This window comes from Panthera uncia, chromosome F1 (genome assembly GCF_023721935.1).
Source record: "Panthera uncia isolate 11264 chromosome F1, Puncia_PCG_1.0, whole genome shotgun sequence".
NCBI classification, from domain to species: Eukaryota; Metazoa; Chordata; class Mammalia; order Carnivora; family Felidae; genus Panthera; species Panthera uncia.
This window is the reverse complement of record NC_064813.1, coordinates 6,499,190-6,522,218: the sequence shown is the minus strand read 5'-3', so window position 1 is coordinate 6,522,218 and position 23,029 is coordinate 6,499,190. Positions and strand designations below refer to the sequence as shown.

The window sequence follows — 23,029 nt, the reverse complement described above, 5'->3', positions numbered from 1 at the left end:
CAGCTTAACAGATGTGAAGTGGTAACTCACTGAGGTTCTGATCTGCATTTCTTAATGATGAACGATGTCGAGCATCTTCTTTTCACGTGTTTATTGAGCATTATTGTATCTTCTTCTAAGAAATGACCAGTAAAGTCTTTCACTCATTTTTTAAGTTGGCTGCTTTCTGTTGTTGAGTTGTAAGAATTCTTCATATACTCCGGATATTAAATCTTTATAAGATATATAGTTTTGCAAATATTTTCTCCCATTCTGCCAGTTGTCTTTTCACTCTCTTGGCAATATCCTTATATACACAAGTTTTTAATTTTAATGAAGTCTAATTTACCTTTTTCTTTTGTTGCTGGTGCTATGGTGTCATACCTAAGATTCCACTGCCATATTCAAGGTCATGATGACGTATCCCTATGTTTTCTTCTGTGAGTTTTATGGCTTTATCTCTTATATTTAGGTCATTGATCCATTTTGAGTTAATTTTTACATGTGGTATGCAGCAAGGGTCCAACTTCATTCTTTTGTATGTGGAAATCCAGCTGTCCCAAGCTTCCTCTGCCATAGTCATTCTTAGCTCCACTGAATAAACTTAACAGCCTTCTAAAAACTCAATTGCCATCGTAATGGTGTCCTAGGAGTACCATAACAAACTAGGTGCCTAGGTGGCTTAAAACAACACAAGTTAATTCTCTCATAGCCTGGACTCTAAAAGTCTAAAATCAGGGGTGCCTGGGTGGTTCAGCTGGTTAAGCATCCGACCTTGGCTCAGGTCATGATCTCACGGTTTGTGAGATTGAGCCCTGCACTGAGCTCTCTGCTGTCAGCACAGAGCCTCCTTCAGATCCTCTGTCCCCCTCTCTGCCCCTTCCCCACTTGCTCGCTCTCTCATCTCAAAAATAAACATTTAAAAAATTAAAAATAAATAAATAAGTAAAAGTCTAAAGTCAAGGTGTTGGTAGGGCCATACTTCTTCTAACACTTCTAGGGGAGGATCTTATTTTTCCTTGCCTCTTCCAGCTTCTGGTAGACTCAGGTGTTCCTTGGATTCTGGTAGCATAACTCTAATCTCTGTTTCTATCTTTACATAGCTATTTTCCTTTTGTGTCTGTCTTTTCCTTTCCTTATAAGGATACGAGGTCATACTGGATTAGAGTCTACCCTAATGACTTTATCTTAACTTGGTTATATCCCCAAAGACTCTATTTCCAAATAAGGTCACATTCATAGGTATGGAAGTTTAGGACTTTAATATACCTTTTTGAGGGGACACAACTCAAACCACAACAGCTACAGATACACAGGGGTTTATTTCTGGACTCTCTATTCTATTCCACTTGTCTATATGTCTACCTTTATAAAAGCCAGTGACGCTAGCTTTATAATAAGTTTTGAAATCTTCTTCAAGATTTTACCGTTTTACTACTTTTTTTTTATTTTGTCAGACTTTGCTAAACTTAGCCAAACTCTTCAGAAACAAAACATCTTCTATCATCAGTCTTTATAATGGGCCACACTTCCCTGCTTCTTTACAAGACTGTGATTTTTTATTGCATGCCAGACACCATAGATTTTGCCTTTTGAGGGTGTTAAATATTTCTGTGTTCCTATACATATTCTTGAACTTTGTTATGGGACACAGTTAAATTACTTGAAAAGAGTGTGACCCTTTTGGGTACTGTTTTTAAGATTTAGATGAGGCTAGAACTCAGTCTATGGTAAACGACTCCCCCACTACTGAGGGGGTAGAGATCAATGCCCTGTGTGTGACTCATAAGGTTTTCCAGTCTGGCTGTTAAGACAGGCACCATTCCTGACCCTATTAGTGTCCCACACTGTTAACTCTAATTCTTTTGAGTGTTTTTTCCCCACTGCCTTTGGTTAGTTTCCTCACTTGTATGTGATCAGTACTCAACCTCATACTCAGGGATTACCTCTGCAAAGTTCCTTCTCTGTGTAACTCTTTCCACTCTGATACTGTGTCCTGTGAACTGGAACCCACCTTGGTCTCCTTGGACTCACAGCTTTCTCTGCCCACCTCACTTACTGTCAGACAACTTCCATTTGTTATACATAGTCCAGGAAAACTATGACCTTGTCAGTCACGTCTCTTCATATTCCTTATCTCAATGTAGGAAGCTCCGGAACAACCATTCCCACATTTCTTGGCTGGTTGATAGAGATGCCACATAGAAGGCACCACTTCCATTCTCTGATAAATGAGCTCCCCCTATTTGAACCTAAGATATGTCCCAGTTCCAGGAGGCCTTTATCCAAACAGAATCACCACTGCCTTTTTCTCAGTTGCCACTCTCAACACTCCATCTCACTGAGAAGCAGATCTCTGTATTATTCTATTTCTCGCAGTGAGTTTGTTTGATATGAATATGCAACTTACTCATATGCTATACTTACATACTGCATTTATATACCAAAGTAACATAGCTGTATGGTGGCTTTACTTTTATTGCTTCAAACTATAAAGTAAGTTCCCTAATTTTAAAATAAACATGTATACAAACACATGCAAGTTTGATTTTTCTAGGGAAAATGCAGGGTTTCTCAATCTCAGCACTGCAGACATTCGGGGCCACATACTTCCTTGCAGTGTGTGTTGGGGTGGGGGGAGTGGGGAAAGTATGCTGTTCATTGTAGGATGCTTAGCAGCACACTTGGCTTCTTGGTCTCTACCTACTAAATGTCAATAGCAACCACCTCCAACCTCCCATCACTTGTAACAATCAAAATGTCTCTAGATATTGTCAAATGTCCTTTGGGCAGGGGAAGACAGGATTGCCCCAGTTAAGAACCAATGGGCTAACAGAATAAACATTTCTATTCTAAGTATTTGCTTAAGGCTTTTAACAAAAAAAAAAAAAAAAAAAAAAAAAAGGAGGAAGAATAAGAGGATAAGACTTTATTCAAAAGTACCAGGACTTATTGGGGTGCCTGGGTGGCTCAGTCGGTTAAGCGTCTGACTTCAGCTCAGGTCATAATCTTGCAGTTTGTGGATTTGAGCCCTGTGTCGGGCTCTGTGTTGACAATTCAGGCTGCTCCAGATTCTGTGTCTCCCTCTCTCTGCCCCTCCCCTACTTGTGCTCTGTCTCTCTCTGTCTCTCAAAAATAAATAAATGTTTAAAAAAAAAAAAAAAAAGTACCAGGACTTATTAAAATAACCAAATTCTCAAAACTCTGGAGATCAATTCTTTTGCTAATTACTTTACTCAAAGATATCTTCAAAGTATGTTTTAAAAGTAACTCCTTTATACATAATGCAGTAAATACTAACAATCTTTAATTATGCTCAAACTACTGAAAGGTATCTCAATGAACATCTCTAAAAGAAACAGAGAAACTACTTTCAGTGTTGTTGAAACATCTGTGATTAAAATTCAGTTTTACTTCATGCTATGCTAATTTTATGAATTATTTACAAGTCTTATTTTTGAAGTATATAATGTGAAACTTCTTACTTAAGAATAAACTCTACTCTGAGCTCTCACTTTTGAAAATACATTCCCCAAGACTTACAACTTATTTTTAGAGGATTCAAGAGGGAAAAAATGAATTAAACTGATAGGTGGAGCTAAAAGAGGAAGGGTCAGAAAGTTCAAATCCATGTAGTGTTGTTTTCCAATGGAACAGAAAAACATTTTATACCAGTCCCAGGTTCTGAGTGGACACATTTTATACACAGTCCCAGGTTCTGAGTGGACACATTTTATACCAGTCTCGGGTTTTGAGTGGAGTCACAGAAGTTTGATGCAATTACCTGCAACATGAGCTCACAGTCATCTCTTCCAACAAAAATCATTTCTCGTGGCAGCCTGTGGCGAGTGCCTCCACTGCTCACCAAAAACCAGGATGTTAAGCTCATTTTCTGCTTAGCTTCTAAGTCTTCGGCAAAGCTACGTCATCCTGCAGATATTCAAGAAAAACATACATTCAGATATTTAGCTTTGGTATCGATTCACCAAACCCTTCAAGCAGGCCTAAGAATAGAACCTGGTTCTTCATCTGCTCCTACTGTAAGTAAACAGACCATCCAGAGGCCCTCAGACATGGCACATCTACCAAATTCTCGTTAGTAATTTAAGTCCACAGACTCCGTGAAGAGTTCAATTAAGAAGACAGACAAAGGGTGCCTGGGTGGCTCAGTCGGTTGAGTGTCTGAGCTCAATCATGGGTTTGTGGGTTCCAGCGCTCCATTGGGCTCTCGGAGCCCAGCCCAGAGCCTGCTTCGGATTCGGTGTCTCCCTTGCTCTCTGCCCCTCCCCCACTCATGCATGCCTGCACGTGCGCACTTTCTCTCTCAAAATTAAACAAACATTAAAATAAATTTTTTTAAAAGAAAGACATTATGCAATTAAGTAGTCAAGTAATAAACATTTATCATACTCCTGAAAGGCTCTGAGCACAGCTTATAATAAAGGTCTAATCCTCAAGTAAATGATCACCTTATTATCACGTTAACCTTAGTAAACACTAGGAGCATTATACACTTAAATGTCTAACTTATGACTTGAGAAAGAAAGACTAAGTTCATTTGAATACATCTGAGATCTAATTAAGAACAATAAAAACTAAAGAAATTGCTCTTAGTCAACTAAGTGTAACCACCAAAAGAACTTTCAGAAAGATGCAATTTCAATTTCTCTCCTCACATGTACTTCACTTTCTTAGTACATTTTTCTACAGCACCAATTCTTAGGCTTTTGTTCTCTTAAAAAAAAAACAAAAAACAAAAACCCAAAGAGCATTTTGTTTATGTGGATTATATATATTAATATTTACCATATAAAAACAATGAAACCTGAGCAACTAAAATTTATTAATTCATTTATAATAAATTAACATTTTAATGAAAAATCTTTTTCATTAAAAAAATCTTTTTAATGTCTAGCATAATAGATTTTTGCATTTGCTCTGCATTCAATCTGTTGTCAGCACACTGTTGAACTTGAAATATTTAAAGGCCTGACTTCATTCAGATAGTTAGAAAAGGGAAATGTATTTTAATAGTCTTCTCAAATAACTGTAGTGTTAATTTTGATATTAATATCAAAACTTCAATAATGGTAGTTTCTTGAAATTTATTTGTAATATGAAATCTTAACACTTTTATAGTGTGTTATGTAAATACCCATCTTCAGCTCTGAAGGGATCTTGGGAACACTGTCCCTGAGTTACACAGTCTCCCAAAGGTTAACATGTTCACTTTATTATTAAAACATCACATCTGCTAACTTTATCACCCATCTCACCTTCTCAGAAAAGTCAAGTACTGGGTACCTGTGAGGCTCATGGTGGCAGAACCAAGGTTTCTAAAATTCTAATTTTCTCTTGAAAGCTCAAATCTTATTGGCAAAAAACTACTACCAATTCTTTTCTTTGGAGGTGACAGGCTTACTTTGTTTGCCAAACACTCAAGTGTACAAAACCATTAATCTGTCAGTCGTTGTTTCAAGTAACAAGGTGGTCCATGAAACAAGCCTGTAGTGCAGTTCACAACTCAAACAACGGCACAAATGCTTTTCCTTGAGACAACCATGGTACTGTGGAATTCAATATAAGTGTTTTACATGTGCTTCCAATTACTTCTACAGAATATTAAAAAGATGTGACTTCCATTTTTACCACTTGATCAAGGACATTTAAAAAAATTTTTTTTTAGTGTTTATTATTTTTGAGAGACAGAGAGAGACAGAGTGCAAGCAGGGGAGGGGCAGAGAGAAAGGGAGACACAGAATCTGAAGCAGCCTCCAGGCTCCGAGCTGTCAGCACAGAGCCCGAAACAGGGCTCGAACTCACAGACCATGAGATCATGACCTGAGCTGAAGTCAGCTGCTTAACTGACTGAGCCACCCAGGTGCCCCTATCAAAGGCATTCTTAAGTGAAACTGGTTTTTTCTCCTCCCTTAACTGCACGTGCATGGCGGTAAATTACTGTTAGTATAATTTGGTGCTAATACCTAGATCTCTGCTAGAAGCCAGCAGCTTTACCCACCACTCTTTTTATACTAGCAACTCAAATGTCAATACAATATAAAAGGCCAATTATGTTTGATATTATTTTTAAAATAGCTTTGACCTCATGACCTTTGAAATGGTTTCAGGAACTCCCAGAGGCCTGTGGATTGAGCTTTGAGAACTACTATCCTAGAGAACATGGTGATGTCATTTAGAACCTAAATCTTGGAGTCAGACTAACAGATCAAGAATCTGACTCTTGGTTCCAACACTTGACCTTGGGCAAGTTATTTATCTCATGTCCCTTAGTTTCCTCTTCTGTAAAACGGTGATAATAATAGTATCTACTCAACAGTTTTTTCTTTTTTTAAAAAAAATTTTTTTTTTAACGTTTATTTATTTTTGAAAGAGAGAGAGACAGAGCATGAACGGGGGAGGGGCAGAGAGAGAGGGAGACACAGAACTGGAAACAGGCTCCAGGCTCCGAGCCATCGGCCCAGAGCCTGATGCGGGGCTCGAACTCACGGACCGCGAGATCGTGACCTGGCTGAAGTCGGACGCTTAACCGACTGAGCCACCCAGGCGCCCCTCAACAGTTTTTTCTTATGAAACTACTACTTGCAAATACTTTTTCCATGAAATGGCATATTGTTACAATTTAATTAGAAGCAAACTACAGTGAAATGAAACATTCTGCAATAAGAAATATATCTATACATTAAAACAAAATCCTATAAAATGTAAAACTTCATGTGAAGGTAAACATCCCATATATTATAAATTTATCAACATATACACGAAACAATGGGTTTCACCAAAACAGGCAAAGAGCCTTCTGTAAAGCTGAAACAATCAAGTCTTACTCCACTTTCAGCTTATCCCTTGATATGGTCAATTTATGTGGATTTTTAATCTTCCATCCACTTAACTCCATGTTGGAGATGTGGTTGGTTTTTCATCCATCCACTCTCTGACAAACAGGCATTTAGCACTGCATATGTACTTCCTGGCCAAGTCAACAGAGAATCAAAAAAAATTTACCCAAGAAAACCCCTCCAATCTAAATACAGCATATAAGTGGCACACACACCAGAGCCAAACATGGGCAACGGGAACAATATAACACTTTCAAAATCAAAGTTTTACATAAGCATTATTCATATGCTACAAAAACACTGTTTTAGGTATTTAGATAATATCAAACACAATTACATCATATACAAATACATAATACATAATCCTACAATACAAACATACAACAATAATTACAGTTGACCCTTGAAAACCATGAGATTGAACTGAATGGATCCACTCATATGTGAATTTTTTGATAAATACAGTACTGTAAGCATATTTTCTCTTCCTTATGATTTTCTTAATATTATTTTATCTAGCTTTTTTTTTAAGTAATCTGTACACCCAACATGAGACTCAACCTCACAACTCTGAGATCAACAGTCACATGTTCTACCAACTGAACCAGCCAGGCACCCCTCTAGCTTGATTGTAAGAATACAATATATGATACCTGTGACATGAAAATATATATATTAATAATTTATCTTATTGATAAGGCTTCTGGTCAACAATAGGCTATTAATAGCTACATTTGGAGGGAGTTAAAAGTTGTAAATGGACTTCTGGGGTGCCTGGATGGCTCAGTCGGTTAAGCATCCAACTCTTGATTTCAGCTCAGGTTATGATCTCAAGGTTTGTGAGTTGCAGCCTCAGGTAGGGCTCTGTGCTAACAGCGTGGAGCCCTCTGGGGATTCTTTCTCTATCCCTCTCTCTCTGCCCCTCCCCCACTCTCTCTCTCAAAATAAATAAAGAAGCTCTAAAAAAAAAAAAAAGTTATACATGGACTTGGCTGTGCAGGGGTTGGCACTCCTAGTGTGTGCGTTGTCCAAGGATCAACTGTACATAACTACATAAAATAATATAAAAATAATGGCTTTAATATATTTTGACTTTCAATGACACTTGAAAGGTACCTAAAAGAATACATACTTTCTGAAAAACAAAAATAAACATAATCCTCAAGATGAGGGGTATTTATCCATTGGCAGTGGCGCAATGGCCTTGAGTCTTCTAGCTTCTCAACAATGGGTGGGAATGAGATATTACAAAGAGCTACTGGGCCTTTCAATTTTTACACAGGGCTCTCTCCTTCAATAACACAGCTTTCTCAGTGGCCCTTCAATTCCAATGATCTTTTACTACTCACAGAGTAATACTGACACTTAACACATGGATAAAACTGAAACCTGGTTGAGAGCTTCCTCAATGACCAAGAAATAGGTTTCAGCTCAGATTCCTCAAAAGGGAGGGGGGAAAGAAGACTTTGGGTTTGATAATATGTTCAAGGTCTTGACCAGATGTGACAGCAGTTACATTTCTCTGTAGAGTTTCTGGATGAGCCAAAAAAACATGTGTTTTGGAGTAGACTTTTTTTTTTTTTTAATTTGCATCCAAATTAGTTAGCATATAGCGAAACAATGATTTCAGGAGTAGATTCCTTAATGCCCTTTACCCATTTAGCCCATTCTCTCTCCCACAACCCCTCCAGCAGCCCTCAGTTGTTCTCCATATTTATGTCTCTTCTGTTTTGTCCCCCTCCCTGTTTTTATATTATTTTTGTTTCCCTTTCCTTACGTTCATCTGTTTTTGTCTCTTAAAGTCCTCATATGTGAAGTCATATGATTTTTGTCTTTCTCTGACTAATTTCACTTAGCAGAATACCCTCCAGTTCCATCCACGTAGTTGCAAATGGCAAGATTTCATTCTTTTTGATTGCCGAGTAATACTCCATTGTATATATACCACATTTTCTTTATCCATTCATCCATTGATGGACATCTGGGCTCTTTCCATACATTGGCTATTGTTGATAGTGCTGCTATAAACATGTGGGTGCATGTGTCCCTTCGAAACAGCACACCTGTATCCCTTGGATAAATACCTAGTAGTGCAATTGCTGGGTCTTAGGGTAGTTGTATTTTTTAGTTTTTTGAGGAACCTCCATACTGTTTTCCAGAGTGGCTGCACCAGCTTGCATTGCCACCAACAATGCAAAAGAGCTCCTCTTTCTCCGCATCCTCGCCAACATCTGTCGTTGTCTGAATTGTTAATGTTAGCTATTCTGACAGGTGTAAGGTGGTATCTCATTGTTGTTTTGATTTGTATTTCCCTGATGATGAGTGCTGTGGAGCATTATTTCATGTGTTGGTTGGCCACCTCAATATCCTCCTTGGACAAGTGTCTATTCATGTCTTTCGCCCATTTCTTCACTGGATTATTTGTTTTTTGGGTGTTGAGTTTGATAAGTTCTTTATAGATTTTGGATACTAACCCTTTATCTGATACGTCATTTGCAAATATCTTCTCCAATTCCATTGGTTGCCTTTTAGTTTTGCTGATTGTTTCCTTCACTGTGCAGAAGCTTTTTATTTTGATGAGGTCCCAGTAGTTCATTTTTGCTTTTGTTTCCCTTGCCTCTGGAGACGTGTTGAGTAAGAAGTTGCTGCAGGCAAGATCAAAGAGGTTTTTGTCTGCTTTCTCCTTGAGGATTTTGATGGCTTCCTGTCTTACATTGAGGTCTTTCATCCATTTTGAGTTTATTTTTGTGTATGGTGTAAGAAAGTGGTCCAGGTTCATTCTTCTGCATGTCGCTGTCCAATTTTCCCAGCACCACTTGCTGAAGAGACTGTCTTTATTCCATTGGATATTCTTTCCTGCTTTGTCAAAGATTAGTTGGCCATACGTTTGTGGGTCCATTTCTGGGTTCTCTACTCTGTTTCATTGATGGAGTAGACTTTTTGAGTTAAAACCCTAGTCCCTCATGTTTTCTAGGTGACTCAAAAAAAAAAAACAAAAAAAAAAACCCAAAATGACAAAAAAAAAAAGTAACAACAAACGTTTCTGAACTTCAAAGGAAAAAAACCAAAGTGACAATATCTAAAGAGAAAATGAGACACAGAAATAGTATCTGATAACACTTGGCATATGAGAGGCACTCAAGTAATGTTCATTTCCTTTTCTCCCTCTCCTCTTAATCTTTTCTGCCAAATAATACCCTAAAGTCATAACTTATGACTGGAACAATATCAACCAACCAATCCACATTTATGGAGTATATTCTATGTCAACATCCTAAAAGTATTCCCTTAAAGGAATATTTTAGAATAAAAATTAGGACAACATAATGTGGCTTATGGCTTACCCATAAAATTAAAAATGCTATAGTCTTTATTTCATACATATTTCAATTTTAGATAAGTAAATTTAATAGATCAATGATTAAAATTCTTACAACACTTTCTCAAAGCATGAATAGTTTTCATTGGGATCAAGTCTGAATAGTATACAGGATTGCTGACTTTTTTAAAAAAAGTTTTTATGTTTGTTTATTTTTGTGTGAGAGAGAGGAGGACAGAGCACAGCAGGGGAAGGGCAGAGAGAGTGGGAGACACAGATTCCGAAGCAGGCTCCAGGATCCGAGCTGTCAGCAGAGCCTGACATGGGTCTTGAGCTCATAAGGTAGGAGATCATGACCTGAGCCAAAGTTGGATGCTTAACTGAACTGACTGAACCATCCAGGCGCCCCAATCACTGACTGTTTTGAAGACTGGAGCCCCAGGCCCTCTTACACAAATTCTACCACAAACTATAACCTTTGTCCTGTGACTGCAACTCTTCCAATGAGAGGTGGGTATAATTTCCCACAGCATAATTCTGGGTTCTGACTCATGACTTGTTTGGGCCAATAGGATGGTTAGTAGATCTGAGGCAAGTAGAGGCTCAAATGTGCTTGGTCAGTTGGCTTGCCCTCCTGAATCTCTGCAATCACTAAAAAACCAACATGCCCTGGCTGGCCTATTGGTTCAAAATGAATGAGAAACATGTGGAACAGACATGGGCCTCATGTACAACTTGAAGTCAGGCGCTCATATATCATCCAATCTCCAGCTGAACAACAGTACGTGAGCAAAAAATAAAAATGATTGTTGTTTGAAGTCACTGAGAAATGTGGGCTGACTTGTTTCACCAATGAGTATAATGCACACTGAGTATAATTCACTAAAATACAGTATCTTTTAGTAAGTACATTCACAGTCTAATGCACTCACTTGAATAGTTTTTGAATTAATATACCAATGAGGTTTTTGTTTTAGTTGTCTCTTTATTCCCAATTTACTCTTTTCTTGATAATATTTATTTGTATAATGAGACATAAGGCTGCTATATATTACAGAACTAAAAATTATAGGTAAAGCTCTTAGCTTATTGTAACAAAGACCCCAACAACTGGAAAATCGTACAATGGAAGAAAATGCAATCTCACTTTTTGGAGGGGGGTGGGGAGCCAACATCATTAGTTTACTATTTTCCTCTCTGGAACAGTTCAGATTCCAATAGAAGAATCCTGCAATATTCCCCAATAAACACAATGTAAACAGTAAACACCCTGCTGATCTTGTAGGAACTAAACGAAATGGTTTAGGTGGTTTCATTGTTCAATCTGCAGTTTCTATGTATTCGTCTCCTTGGTTAAGCATAGCACTTCTACCTTGGTAAGAAATTCTATAAAAGCTACTTAGGAATACCACAAAAAATGGAGGAATAGGAAGCTCCACGAATCCATTCCTCCACCTAAACAACTATTGAACTCCTAAGAACCATCTGAAGTAACTCTTTTGGGGCTCTGATGTCTAGCTTGAAGAGGCTGCTAAACTTCAGTATTTCGCATGGTAGCAGGTGCCATCCCATTTCCCATTCCAAAAGCTGCAAGAAGTCACCTGTGGACAGCCTCTTGCATTTCTGGTGTGGCTCACCGGAACCAGGATACATAATAAAGACTTTGTCATCCAAACACTGGATTGTGCGCTCTGGCTGCTGATTGCTGCTTTTTATCACTTAGCCTTTGTGCTGACCATCACTGCTGCTTCAACTCTTATGAGCTGAAGCATCTTTCAAGGAAATAGCCAGTGTGTGCATGTTGCTTCGTTTTCTTTCCCCTTTTGGGAGCCAGGTATTTCAGGAAATCCTTATCAGGTCACTGGATGACCACAGAGATGACAGAACATAACTTTAGTGACCACACACAACAAGGAATACACAAAAGTTTGGAAAAGTAACAGTTGGCTTCAGCCCTCAACAAGAAAGATTCAGCAATCTCAAAGGAGTGTGATAATTAAATTGCCACATTTACCACAATATAATACTTCAACTGTCCAGTTCAGTTTTCAAATTATACATATAGAGCAGCAACAGGAAAGCTCACTTGCCGGGGGTTAAAAATGGACAGAAACCGCCCCTGAGAAGCCCGGATGTTCTAATTATTAGTCAAAGATATTAAATCAACAGTCTCAAATGTATAAAATAACAAAGAACTAAGGGAAATCTTAAAATGACCTATGAGAAAACCAAGAGCATAACAGACAAATGACAGAAAATGAAAAAAATCACTAGAGAAGTTTGACAGATTTGAGCAGAAAGAAGAAATATGATCAGCAAATCTGAAGATAAGACAATTTGTGAGAATTAGAAAGGAAAAAATGAAGTAATAACATAAACAGAGCCTGAAGGATCTGTAGGGTATCATCAAATATACCAACATATACATTACAGGAGTCCCAGAAAAGGAGTCCCAAAAAAGGGGAAGAAATAGGGGCAAAAAACTTCCTAAGCCCGAGGAAAGATATAGATCTACGCATCCAAGAAGCTCAACAAACTCCAAGCAGGATAAACTCACACAGGTCCACACTCAGTTATACTCAAACTGTCAAAACTGAAAGAAAAAGACAATTTTGAAAACATCAAAAAAAAGACACTTGTCATGTACAATGAATCCCTAATAAGATTAAGAGCTGATTTCTCATAAGCCGTGGAGGCGAGAAAGCAGTGGGATGGCGTTATTTGTAAAGTCTGGAGGGAAAAGACCGTCAACAAAGAATTCTGTATCTGGTAAAACTCTTTTAAGAATGAAATCACAATTAAGATATTTCCAGTTAAAAAAAAAAAGCTGATGGAGTTCATTACTAGTAGACTGGCCTACAAAAAATGCAAAAGAGAGACTTACAGACTAAAACAAAAAGACATTAGACAGTAACTAGCAACCCTAAGAAAAATCAGCCGTAACACAGGTAAAATAACTACACAAATAAGTATAAATCCAGGATGACCATACTTTTGATATGATTTGTAACTTTTCTCTTTTTCCAATATGATTTAACAGATACATAAAACAATAATTATAAAGCTATGTCAATAGGAATAGAATATATAAAAATTTAATCTGTTACAATTATAAAATAAAAGGGGAGAGATGGAGATGTATAGAAGCAAAGTGTGGTATACTCTTGAGATTAAGGTGGTATCATTGAGATTAGGTTATTACAAATTTAAGGTACTGTTTGTAATCCTCAAGGTAACCACTAAGAAAATAAGTAAATAAACATATAGGAAAGGAAAGAAGGGAATCAAAATGGCATGTTAGCAAAAAATCAACTAAATACAAAAAGCAGGCAGGGTGGTGAAATTGAGAAACAAAAATAGAGAATACAAAACATAGAGAATATAAAAAATAATCAGGTAAGTGACGAGGTAAATCCTTCAGAAATCACATAAAATGTAAATGTTCTGGGGTGTGTGGGTGGCTCAGTTGGTTGAGTGTCCAACTCTTTATTTCAGCTCAGGTGTTTATCTCAGGGTCATGAGTTCAAGCCCCACACTGGGCTCCATGCTGGTCATGAAGTCTACTTAAAAAAAAAAAAAAAAAAAGTAAATGTATTAAATTCTCCTATTAAAAGGAAGAAAAAGACAGATCAGCTAAATAACAGGATCTGTCTATATAATGTCCACGAAAGGTTCTGTACATACGAGGACACAAAAAGTTTAAATGGATGAAAAAAGATATTCCATGCAATTCGTAATCCCCTCCCAAACGTGTAAGTGGCTATATTAGCATCAGAAAAAAAATACACTTTAAAACAAAAAAGATTACAAGAGACAAAGGAGGACATTACATAATTACAAGAACTTAAATAAAGCAAGACATATAAATGTAAACATATATGCACTTAACAACAGACCTCCAAAAGATATGAAGCAAAAATAAACAGAATTAAAAGAAAAAAAATAGACAGCTGAACAATAATAGTCAGAAACTTCAATACCCCACTTTCATCAGTAAAACAAAAACAAGTAGATAGAAGCTCAATAAATAGAAGACTTGACAAGACCATCAACCAATTTGACCTAACAGACATACATGCAATGCTCAATTCAATCACAGCAGAATCACATCCCTTTCAAGCGCACAAAGCACACTCTCCAGGAGAGCCCATTATGTTAGGCCTAAAGCAAAACTTAAGCATATTTTAAAAGAATGAAATCTTGCAAAACAACTTTTCCAATCACAATGGAAGGAAATTAAAATCAGTAACAGAAGGAAAACAGGAATATTCTCAATAGGTAGAAATTAAACAACACACTCTTAAACAACTGGTAAAAGGAGTAATCATGAGAGAATGGAAAAACACACTGAGACAAGTAAAGACAAGAACACAACAGGAGTTCCTGGGTGGCTCGGTCAGTTAAGCGTCTGACTTCGGCTCAGGTCATGATCTCGTGGTTCATGAGTTCGAGCCCTGAGGCCTGCATCAGGCTCAGTGATGACAGCTCAGAGCCTGGAGCCTACTTCACATTCTGTGTGTCCCTCTCTCTCTGGCCCTCCCCACCTCACACTCTGTCTCTTTCCTCTTCAAAAATAATAAACATAAGAAAATTAAAAAAAAAAAGACAACACAACATACTAAAACTTACTAGACAGAGCAAAAGCAGTGCTAAGAGGGAAATTTGCAGCTGTGAATGCATACATTAAAAAAGAAATATCTCCAACTAATAACCTGTTAAACTGTTAATAACCTGTTATTCTTTTTTTTTTTAATTTTTTTTAATGTTTATTTATTTTTGAGACAGAGAGAGACAGAGCATGAATGGGGGAGGGTCAGAGAGAGGGAGACACAGAATCTGAAACAGGCTCCAGGCTCCGAGCTGTCAGCACAGAGCCCGACGCGGGGCTCGAACTCACGGACCGCAAGATCATGACCTGAGCCGAAGTCGGCCGCTTAACCGACTGAGCCACCCAGGCGCCCCAATAACCTGTTATTCTTAATACCTTAAGGAATGAGAAAAGAGCAAACTAAACACAAGCTAGCTGAAGGAAGAAAATAATAAAAAATAAAGATAAATAATAGTATAAAGAACAGAAAAGTCAGTAAGAACAAAAGCTGTTTCTTTGAAAGAGCAACAAATGAAAAGTCTGGCTAGAGAGAAGACTCAAATCACTAAAATGAGAAGTAAAAATGGTGACATTACTGACTTTAGAGAAACAAAAAAGGGCTGTAAGAGAATATTATAAAGCACTGTAAGCTAAAAAAAACCTGGATAACCTAAACAAAATGGACAAATTCTTGGAAACATACCACCAAACCAGATTGAGTCATGAAGACACAGAAAAATGGAATAGATTTATTGTAAGGAGAATGAATCAGTAATTAAAACATTCCAACAAAAAACAGTCAAGGACCAGATGTCTTCACTGGTGAATTCTACCTAACATTTAAAATGGAATTAACACCAATCCTTTTCAAACTCTTCCAAAACACTGAAAAGGAGGGAAGATGTCCTAATTCATTCTATGAAATCAGCATTACCTGATACCAAAGATAAATATAAAAATTACAAGAGAATTACAGACCACTATCTTATATTGATACAATACTCTTTAACAAAATACTACCAAACTCAATTCAGTAGCATGTTAAAAGGACTACACACCACAGCAATGTGGAAGTTGTTCCTGAATTAAAAGGATGGCTCAACATAGGAAAACGCATCAATGTGATAGACCATATTAGTAGGATAGGGAAAAAAACCTCACATGATCATCTCAATTGATGCACAAAGAAGCATTTGACAAAATTCAAAACTTTTCTGATTAAAAAAAAACAACACTCAAACTAGGGAAAAAAAGGCTCATGATAAAGGCCAAATATGAAAATCCCAGGGCTAACATCAGACTCAATAATGAACGACTGAAACCTGCACCCCTAAAACTGGAAACAAGGGGCACCTGGGTGGCTCAGTCAGTTGAGCATCTGACTTCAGCTCAGGTCATTATCTCACAGCTGATGAGTTCAAGCCCTGCGTCAGGCTCTGTGCTGACAGCTCGGAGCCTGGAGCCTGCTTCGGATTCTGTGTCTCCCTCTCTCTCTGCCCCTCCCCTGCTCATGCTCTGCCTCTGTCTCTCTCAAAAAAAAAAAAAAAAAAAAAAAAAATTTGGAAACAAGACAAGAATGAGTGCTTTCATCATTTCTATTTAATATGGTACTGGAAATCCTAGCCATAGTAATTAGGTATGAAGAGAAATTAAAGGCATCAAAATTGGAATGGAAGAAGTGAAATCATCTTTATCCAAAGATGACATGATTTTATATGTAAAAAACTTAAGATTATTACCCCCCTCCAAAAAAAGGTCCAACAACCGTTTACGGCAAGAAATGAAACAGAAAAGTTGCAGGATCTAAACCCAGTCAAATGCACTTCTACTTACTACCAATGAACAATATGAAAAGGAAATTTTTTAAAAAGTCCATTTATAACAGCATCAATAATAACAAAATACTTTGGATTAAAAATAACCAAGATGGCTCAGGACTTGTACACTGAAAAATGTAAAATACTGATGGAAGAAACTTTTGAAGACCTAAATAAATGGAGAAACACTGTCTTCATGAACTTGAAGATGTAACATTGTTAAGATGACAAGACCACCCAATGCCAAGTATAGCTTTGATGCAATCCTTATGGAAATCCCAACATTATTTGAAGAAATAGAGAAATCCATCCTAAAATTCATGTGAAATTTCAAGGGACTGTGACCAACCAAAACAACCTTGAAGAAGAAAAGCAAAGTTGAAATGTTCCCATTTCCTGATTTCAGAACTTCCTACAAAGCTACAGTAATTAAAACACTGTCATAAAGACAGATATATACACCAATGAAACACAACAGAGAGCCCAGAAATAAACTGTCACATAGATGGACTACTGATTTTTGAAAAGGGTGTGAATACCACTTACTGGGGAAGGCAGTCTTTGCAACAAACAGTGCTGGGAAAACTAGATATTCACATGCAAAAGAATGAGGTTGGCTACTTACCTAACCATCTGTGAAATTAACTCAAAATGGATCACAGATCTAAACCTATACAAAATTCTAACAAGAAAAAAAAAAAACGGGAGGAAATTTGCACAACCCTTGCATTTGGTAATGGTATCTTAAAGATGACACCAGATCACAGGCAACGAAAGAAAAAAAGAGATAAATCAAACGTTATAACAATTCAAAGCTTTTGTGTATCAAAGGACCCTATCAAAACAGTGAAAAGAAGGGAAGAAAATGTATGCGAATTATTTATCTGATAAGGGATTAATATCCAGACTACTAACATTAGAAACGCAGATCAAAACCACAATAACATACCACTTCACGCTCATTAGAATGTGTGTGATCCATTATAAAAAATGAAAATAACAAGTGTTGACGAGGGTATGGAGAAACTTGAACACTTGTGCACTGCTGGTGGGGCTGTAACAAGGTGTAGCTGCTGTGGTTTTTCAAAAAGCTGAACATCCAGCAGTTCCACTCCTGGGTGTTTAGTTCTCAAAAGAACTAAAAAGTATGGAGTAACAGATACTTGCACACCAGTGTTCACTGCAGCATTATTCACAGTAGGTAACAAATGTAAACAACCTAAGTGTCCACCAGCAATGAGTAAACGAAATATGATCTGTACATTCAATGATTATTGCATCATAAAAAGAAATGAAATTCTAACACATGTTACAACATGAAAGAACTCTGAACACATTATGCTACGTGAAATAAGCCAGACCCAAAAGGGCAAATATTGTATGATCCACTTTTATGAGGTACCTAAAACGGACAAATTCATTCGGACAGAAAGGAGAATGGCTGGGAAGAAAGAGAGTTACTGTTTAACAGGCAGAGAGTTTTTGTTTAGTATGGTGATGAAAATGTTCTAGAAATAGATAGTGGTATCAGTTACACATTGTGAATGCACATACATAATACACATTTTATACATAATACACATTGTGCAATTAATGTCACTGAATGGTGCACCTAAAAAATGATATATTTTACATTATGTATGTTTTACCACAATTAAAAAAAATGTAATTGGAAAAAAATCCACTCAAGCCCTCTCTCTGCTTTGATTACTCTGTTTTTAAATTGGAGACCTAGTGAAGGGTTATTTGTTTAGTTTTCTATTTCTTTTTGCCTACTATTTTTTTAGCAGTACTATTTGCTACCTAGTATAATACAAGAATTTAACTTAATGAGAAATATAAAAGCCTACAAGACTGGCCCCTAAAGCTACTAGTAATGTTTCAGGGATTAGACCATATGGTGTATGCTGACCCATTAACCATGAAACATATAATTAACATAGATAGGTATGGCTTAGGTTTAGATTATAAAAAGCTAAACAAATTCAGGGTCCGAGGAGTTTTATACATAATTATGAAAAATCAACAAAACACTAAATATGTATGTATATTCTGGATATGAGAAACACGTAAGAGATTTAATTACAAGCAGTAAAAATTCCAGGAAATTTCACTTAAGAATTATAAACATGAAAGCCTATTAATGAGGGGTGCCTGGGTGGCTCAGTCAGTTAAGCGTCCGACTTCAGCTCAGGTCACGATCTCACGGTCCGTGAGTTCGAGCCCTGCGTCGGGCTCTGGGCCGAGAGCCTGCTTCCGGTTCTGTGTCTCCCTCTCTCTCTGCCCCTCCCCCGTTCATGCTCTGTCTCTCTCTGTCTCAAAAATAAATAAACGTTAAAAAATTTTTTTTAAAAAGAAAGCCTATTAATGAAAAATAGATACAATCTGCTTCATTTAAAATGATTAACAAAATGAAAACGCAACTCAAATCTCTTCCATCACCCTTACCAGCAATCCTCACGAACACTGTAACAATTATCAAAGCCTAGAGCCTTAGAAATGCAAACTAGACATGATACAAAGTTACATTAGTCTCTATCTTCTGTGCTTAATTGTAGCATTCAAGAAATCTCAGTGTGTGACAATGTACAAAGTAGATGCCTTTCTGTAAGTCTATTCCCATGGCAGAGTAAGCCATTCTTTCCTCTGTAGCCCTACAATACTTTTCAAACATCTCTTATGCTGTTATTTAAACTATAATTTATAGCATTAATGATACTGTACTATGATATGATAATGTCTCTAGTAGATTATCTCTTGAAAACAAGAAAAATCTACCTTTTTCCATCACCAGTTCCTTCAGTAAATATTTATTGAGAAACATACGAAATCCGGGCACTTTGGGTATTTAGGTTGCACAAAGACAAAACAAAAACGGTAGCATTCCACAAGGAACTCAGTCCCCGGGGAATGCTGGTTAGTAGATACCACGAGAGAGGTAAGTCTAAAGTAATGCTTGAGCAAACAGGAGGTTGTCATTACCCTGGACGGGGATGGTGACACTGGGCGTGGTATTCTTCCAAGTCAGTGCAGAGCTGAACTACAGTCATGTTTCTTTACCTCTGTATCCCCAGAGCCCGGCCCACTGTTTCACCTCTAGTTAGAGTGTCTGACAAGCTATTTAAAAAAAAATTTTTTTTAATGTTTATTCATTTCTGAAAGAGAGAGAGAGAGAGACAGAGCACAAGCAGGGGTGGGGCGGAGAGAGAGAGGGACACAGAATCTGAAGCAGGCTCCAGGCTCCGAGCTGTCAGCACAGAGCCCGACGTGGGGCTCGAAACCACGGACCACGAGATCATGATCTGAGCTGAAGTCAGATGGTTAACCGACTGAGCCACCCAGGCGCCCCTGACAAGCTATTTTTAATGAGTGAATGAGTAGTTCTGAAGCTGTGGCAAATCTTCTTGAGGTGGTAACATGGAGATGTCCAGGGACAGAAGGTGAGAAATTAATCATTTAACCATTAGTACAATCAAAGTCATGAAACCGTAGTTTCCGCCCCTGCCTTCAGGTGCCTCCTGCATACTCTTCATCTCCTTGTCACACAGGTTTCTTTCCAGCAGCAACTGGACAAAAGCTTAAAGCCCTGATCTTTGGAGGTCAGAATCACAGTCTGGTTTCCATGATCCTGATAGCTATTACTGGCTTTAAAAACGGACTCTCCTGTTAGATTCTAGCTCATTTCAGAAACAAATGTACTAAAAATCTAATATTTAAGGTTTAAATTAAAAAAAAAAAACTGCAGATGTTCAGAACACACAGCTTCAACTACACTTCTAAGTTTCAACCTTCCAGATATTTTACTGCTTTTGTTTATTTATATTGAAACATGTTGCTTCCAGTCACTTAAAACTGAGGACTAATGGCAGGAATCCGAGTGCTATTAATTACTGGAATTCTGTGAGACAGACCACACTGTACTGGATATGTAATAACACTACAACAGAACTATGAAATAACACAGAACATAACCCATGGCAAAGAGCAGTTTAACTCAGATGACTGAAAAGCTATTCTATAAATGATCATCAGTGTATGTAATTATTGGAGCTAAAACACATGTTAAGGGCAGTCTATCCTTATGCTTCTGGCAATCGGCTCGCTGATTCATCACCAGATGGCTTTAGAGTATGAACTTCCTCCTACCCCACAAGTCCTGCTATTGCAGAGTAAGAAATAACTGGGGTAGCATTAAGACTATTGGGGAGCCTGGGTGGCTCAGTCGGCTGAGCATCCAACTTCAGCTCAGGTCATGATCTCACAGCTTGTGAGTTCGAGCCCCATGTCAGGCTCTGTGCTGTGACAGCTCAGAGCCTGGAGCCTGCTTCGGATTCTGTGTCTCCTTGTCTCTCTGCCCCTCCCCCACTTGTGCTCTGTCTCTCAAAAATAAATAAATGGAAAAAAAAAAAAAACTATTAATCTACACAGCTAAAAATGCTTTCCTCCAATGCATCCAATTCTTATTTCAATAAAATATTATCTACTGATGAATCCAAGTGACAACTTTTCTTCTGGTATCAGGAGGCATCAAAGGGTGACAAAGACCTTCATGGGCCTGGCCCAGTTTTGTTCAAGCTCTGTTTCCTGAATGAATACATAACAGGGAGAAAGAAAATAGGATTTTCATAACAAAATAAGTGAAAACTTAAAGGGAAAGAAAGCAATAAATTTCACTTCCTGAAATTGTCATTTAAACCAGCAGTAAAACTAAGGTATTTACCCAAAGGATACAAAGGTATTGAAGGGATATATAAATGCACCTTGATGTTTATAGCAGCACTGGCAACAATAGTCAAATTATGGAAAAGAGCCCAAATGTCCATCGACTGATACCTGGATAAAGATCTGTATGTATACACACAATGGAATATTACTTAGCCATAGAAAAGAATGAAATTTTGACATTTGCAATGATGTGCACAGAGCTGGTGAGTAGTATGCAAAGTGAAAGAAGTCAGAAAAAGATAAATACCATATGATTTCACTCGTAAGTGAAATTTAAGATACAAAACAGATGAACATAGAGGGGAAAAAAAGAGAGAGGCAAACTAGGAAAAAGACTCTTAACGATAGAGAACAAACTGAGGGATGCTAGAGGGAGGTGAGTGGGGAATGGGTTAGATGGGTGATGGGTATGAGGGAGGACACTTGTGATGAGCACTGAGTATTGTATGTATCACTAAATTCCACACCTGAAACTAACATTACACTGTGTGTTAACTAAATGGAATTACAAAAAAAAAAATGAGCAGTAAAGTGAACTAAGCCGCTGCATTAACTGCCATACAGGCTTTTAGAAAAAAAAATTTTTTTAATTAAGATTTTATTTGTTTAAAGCAGTTAAAGGTTCACAGCAAAATTCAGGGAGAAGGTACAGAGATGTCCCAGTACCCCCAGCCCTTACACATGCAAAGCCTCCCCCATCATCGATATCCTTCACCACAGTGATTATTTTTTACAACTGATGAACTTACACTGACACATCATTATCATCCAAAGTCCACAGTTTACATTACAGTTCACTCTTGGTGTTGTTCATTTTATGGAACTAGACAAATGTTTGATGACATAGTGATGGATATATCACTATGGTATCATGGAGTATTTTCATTGCCCTAAAAATCCTATGCTCTGCCTAGTCATCTCTTCCCTGCAACCCCTGAACTTCTTATTGTTGCCATAGTTTTGCCTTTTCCTGAATGTTATATAATTGGAATCATACATAGCATGTAGCCTTTTCAGATTGGTTTCTTTCGCTTATTAATATGCATTCTGGGCTCCTCTATGTCTTTTCATGACTTCACACCTCATTTCTGCTGAACACTATTCCACTGTCTCGATGGACCACAGTTTATGTATATACATCCACTTGCTCAAGGACATCTGGGTTGCTTCCAAGTTTTAGCAATTATAAATCAAGCTTCTATTAATACCATATCTTATGCCATCATACCAGGTACCCAAAAGATAACTGAATAAATTTTAAGCAAATGTATGAATCCAAAATTCATATTTTACATTTTCCCCCTAAATCCCTAGTGGAAAATATCCTTAACATTAAAGTGTCTGCCTTCTGGGATGCATATCAGCTGAAGACTCAGGATCAAATAAGGTATAGGTATGACTGATCATATGTTATAAAATCAAATAGACCTAGTTATCTGTAATCTTTTAGTTATAATAGGTATCATTTATAGACCATGTACCATATACCATTTTAAGAACTTCATTCATATACATACACTCACATAATTTAATTACAAAAATTATGTAAGTTCTAGAAATTGGACATAAACATTATGTACCAATCATACATGAGGACACCATTTTATAGAACACTCTAAAATGAATTAATCTGTTTTTTTTTTCATTCACAAGTATTTAAGTAGTAAGCACTAAAGGTAACGGGGTGATGATCAACATAGAAAAAGTTCCTTCTCTCATCAAAGCAAAAATAAAAATAGACAAA

At 37.3% G+C, this 23,029-nt stretch overlaps 1 protein-coding gene and 1 long non-coding RNA gene across 15 annotated transcripts in view; one reads left to right on the top strand and one right to left on the bottom strand.

Annotated features, from left to right (window-relative positions):
• LOC125925092 (uncharacterized) overlaps positions 1 to 3,145 on the top strand; it is a 187,511-nt gene extending 184,366 nt beyond the window's left edge. The window contains exon 2 of the long non-coding RNA XR_007458702.1: positions 2,981 to 3,145. This is a non-coding gene — a long non-coding RNA (uncharacterized LOC125925092). The remainder of the gene's footprint in view (positions 1 to 2,980) is intronic.
• CEP170 (centrosomal protein 170) overlaps positions 1 to 23,029 on the bottom strand; it is a 124,630-nt gene that overhangs the window by 86,008 nt on the left and 15,593 nt on the right. For all 14 annotated transcript variants that reach the window (XM_049633833.1, XM_049633822.1, XM_049633826.1 and 11 more), the window contains exon 2: positions 3,764 to 3,909. In XM_049633833.1, coding sequence (XP_049489790.1) covers positions 3,764 to 3,868 — 105 coding nt within the window. In that variant the 5' untranslated portion in view covers positions 3,869 to 3,909. The remainder of the gene's footprint in view (positions 1 to 3,763; positions 3,910 to 23,029) is intronic.